The sequence below is a fragment of the Acanthisitta chloris genome, unplaced genomic scaffold, assembly GCF_000695815.1.
Source record: "Acanthisitta chloris isolate BGI_N310 unplaced genomic scaffold, ASM69581v1 scaffold20871, whole genome shotgun sequence".
NCBI classification, from domain to species: Eukaryota; Metazoa; Chordata; class Aves; order Passeriformes; family Acanthisittidae; genus Acanthisitta; species Acanthisitta chloris.
In genome coordinates, this window is record NW_008657920.1 from 4,366 (window position 1) to 8,234 (window position 3,869).

General features: G+C 51.7%; 1 protein-coding gene across 1 annotated transcript in view; it reads right to left on the bottom strand.

The window, feature by feature from the left end:
• ANXA4 (annexin A4) overlaps positions 1-3,302 on the bottom strand; it is a 5,537-nt gene extending 2,235 nt beyond the window's left edge. The window contains exons 1-7 of the mRNA XM_009084927.1: positions 3,256-3,302; positions 2,737-2,812; positions 2,286-2,380; positions 1,868-1,981; positions 1,615-1,705; positions 662-741; positions 200-256 (exon numbers count right to left, since the gene is read on the bottom strand). Of these exons, the coding sequence (XP_009083175.1) occupies positions 200-256; positions 662-741; positions 1,615-1,705; positions 1,868-1,981; positions 2,286-2,380; positions 2,737-2,812; positions 3,256-3,258 (516 nt within the window). The 5' untranslated portion in view covers positions 3,259-3,302. The remainder of the gene's footprint in view (positions 1-199; positions 257-661; positions 742-1,614; positions 1,706-1,867; positions 1,982-2,285; positions 2,381-2,736; positions 2,813-3,255) is intronic.
• Between the last annotated feature and the right edge of the window lie 567 nt (positions 3,303-3,869).

Below are 3,869 nucleotides of genomic sequence, written 5' to 3' on the forward strand. Positions count from 1 at the left end.
AGACACCTCTTAAACACCCCCAGGGATGGTGACTCCATCACTTCCCAGTGCCCAAAATGTTTCCTAATATCCAATTTAGTCTCCACCTAGGGCAGCAGTGCCTAGCACAGCTTCAGATTTCCTCATCTACCCTGGAAAAACAAGAGGTCTACACATACAAACCCAGACAGCTCTTGCAAGGAAGCAGATTGCTACACACCTGAGCATCTTGCTGAGCAAGGGCCTCATCCACAAAGGTTCCTTCATCTCTGTTACCCTGCACAGACACAAGGGGGAAAAACTCATGTCACCAGAATAACTCAAGGAAGCAAGTCCTGCAAATCCCCCAGCCAAAACCAGCTGCTGGTTTGAATACTGGGATCCTTACAGTTTGCATGATCCAGTTTGCATAATCCAGACACTTTGCATAATGGGACCCTTAGCACAACACAGCAAAGTATGGCTCAGGTGGGACCTGTTCCTCCCTCTGGGGTGAGCAGCCATGCACTTCATTTACAGAGCACATGGCATCAGTGCATGGCCAGAGGGAGAGAACCTCCCTGCAGGAGCTGGAGTGAAACACCAGAGAGGGGAGAAGCAGGAGAAGGGAAGTAACAACCTCACCAGTGAGAGAGAGAGGCTCAGCAGCAGTTTGAGCCCACGTCCCCTGGCCTGGCCTTACCGTGGCGAGGGACACGAGGACTCTCCGGAGCATGGAAGAAGTGTCAGAGACAATGTCCTCCTCCAAGGTGCAGCCATACTCTGCCAGAGCACACACAGAGCACATCTGTCAGGAGCAGCTCCAGCACCTGAGACTGTTTGCCCACAGCACTGTGAGCTGGGTGAGTGTGTGCTCAGGGCTCTGGACATCACAGCATCAGCAAATGGTTTGGGGTAGAAAAGACCTCTCAGCTCACCGAGTCCAACTGCCAAGGCCACCACTAACCTTGTCCCCAAGTGCTGTTAAATTCCCCCAGGGATGGTCAATCCTGTGTCCAGCTCTGCCAGGGCTGGACAACCCTTTCCATGAAGGAATTTTCCCCATATCCAATCTGAACCTCCCCTGGCACAGCCTGAGGCTGTTTCCTCTTGTCCCGTCCCTTGTTCCCTGGCAGCAGAGCCTGAGCCCACCTGGCTGCACCTCCTGGCAGGAGTTGGAGAGAGCAGAAGCTTCTCCTGAACCTCCTTTTCTCCAGGCTGAGCCCCCACAGCTCCCTCAGCCTCTCCAGCTCCATTCCCTGCCCTGGATGTGCTCCAGGACCTCAATGTCTTTGCTGGAGTGAGGAGCACAGAGCTGGCCCAGGACTGGAGGTGCCTCAGTTGCTGTCCTGATCCTGTGGCCACACTGTGACTGGGACAAGTCAAGATGCCTTCTTGGCTATCATGACAGCAGTGCAGCCACCACCCCCTTAGTGCTGCAGGGGAAGATGAAGAAGCAGAGCCAGAATCAAACTGGCCAAAGATCCACCCATGGACAGACGCCGAGCGGAGAGACACAACCACCCACCCTGTTCCATGGAACTGACTGAACTCCTGGGTGAAATCCTAGTCCCTGGGGCTGAGAGACCCTTCCCCTCACTCTCCACAGGGCAAGGTGTGTGCACACCCCCCAGGGACTCCGTGGGCACTACGTACGGAGTTTGTAGTTCTCATTGATGCGCCGAATCTCCTCGTTCGTGCGAGAAGCCACGATCTCAATCAGGCAGCCTTCATCTGTTCCTGCTCCCTAAGGAATGCAGAAACCAGAGCCAAGGTCATTCCAGCTGTTTTAAGGGGCAGCTGTGACTTTTGGCTTATTACATATAAGAAAAGAACAATAAATGTGTAGTTATGCCACATCATACTGAGCTGAGCGTAACGTGAGCACCATAAAATGAGATTTCCAAACCTTCATAGACCTCCTCAGCTCGTGCACATCATACATGGCAGTAGGAGTCATCAACCCAACGATCACCTGCTCAAAATTCCCACTCAGCTCAGACTTCAAGTCACTGATCAAATCCTAGAAGACACAGAGAGAGAGAGAGGAGAAAGAAGGAGAGAGAAGGTTCAGCCTTGGAGAAGAGAAAGGAGGAGAGAGAAGGTTCAGCCTTGGAGAAGAGGAAGAACTTGTTCACCACCTCTCTTCATGCTCCAGCCCTCCTTGGATGAACTCTGGAGGGAACAGGAGCAAAACAAGCTTGGCCAAGGGAAACTTTTGCTAACTGTACTGTCATGGAGACCAGGATGTTGTTCCCATTTCACCCAAGTCACACACCCCACAGCAGGTCCCAGCTCAAGCCACAGTCACTCTGCAAACCACCTACCCTGCCAATAGTGCTTTTGTAGGCGATCAGGACTTGCTGACGTTGGGCAACGTTCAGTTTGGTCAAGGTGTCAATGATGGCATCTTCATCTGTGCCTGGAAGAAACCAAGAGGAACCAGTCAGGCTGCCTGCAGGAGAACCAGCCACGTGCTCTGGCCTTGTCCAGGGTGTGCTGTTAGTCTCACAGCCTCACACACATCCTCACATGTCCAGAGGTGCCTCAGCCCAGCTGTGGCAGTACCACAGGACAGGGAACACCAGAGCCTGAGGATGTTTTTATGGCCAAAACTTGGATTTCCAGTGAGGCTCAAGTCACTCAATTCCTTCCAGTGCCCACTCAGGGCAGTGAGGTGATGCAAAGGGTTGAACTTCCCTCCAAACCACCACATGAAACCTTCCCAATCCTCAGGGGAAGAAAAGAGTGTTTAACAGTGGAGAGAGACCAACTTACCAAATCCCTTCATGGCCTTTCTTAGTGCCTGTGCTTCTTGCTCAGCACTGAAACTCGAGACACCCTTGATGGTTGCCTAAACCCACAGGAGAGAGTTGTGAAAGGCAGAGCCAAAGTGTTACATACACAGAGCAGAAGATATCCCAGAGCAGGGGTGGGACTGGGTGGGCTTTAAGGTCCTTCCCACCCAAACCATTCCAGGATCCTGTGATAACTACCATAACCATGCAGGTTCAGCCTGGAAAGAATAATATGCCCAGGAAGTTTATCTGGAGAAATTGATGCTCTTTGAACTAGTATGTCTGGATTTTCCCTTCACTCCCCAAGTGCAGCAACCCACACGTGGAGTCATTCCCCTCTGGTAAGAGGAAGCAGAGAAGCCATAAATTCCCCCTGATGAGGGCACAGACAATGACAATGTTCATCCTGCTGTGCCCTTATCTGAGCTCCACTCCCCACAGGTCTCTCTCTGGCTCTGGTCTCTCTTGGCACAGGGTGGCACAGCAAACACACACTCACCATCGTGTTCAGATTGGCCAATCTGCCACTGACTGTGTCCACAGGCACTCAGACCTGCAATAAAAACCACAGGCAGTGTTAGTTTTCTAGCAAATAATTAATAGAATGCGCCTACCCTCGCGGGTTAATTAGGCTGATTAAATAACCATCCCATTCTTTGAGGATTCAAAGCAGGATTGAACAGCCCAAGTGAATGCAGAGCAGCTCATCAGAGTTTCCAGCTCTGTTCTGGGCTGGGCTGAGCAGCTCAGGGTGAACAGGCAGGAGATCAGCACCAGCAACTGAACAGGAGTCTCTACTGCTGCCAGTGTGCCAGGCTCCAGGGAGAAGCAGGTAATGCCTCTCTGGGAGCAAAGAAAACAGATTTGATCCCTGTGCCCTTCAAAACACTCAGCTTTGACCTTGGCAGGTGAGAGTCTGAGGGTGAAGGTGCCCACACAGCCCTGGGGGGCAGAGACAACAACGTGATGTAGATGAGCACAGAAAGGACAACCTCACTCAATAATTATGTTCCCTCTTAATATTTTACTACAAGCTTTTGCATTCGGCATCTCCTCAGTGTGGTGCAGTGTGGGACAGCAGTTTTAACTGCCAAAGCTCTCCAAAAAAAAACC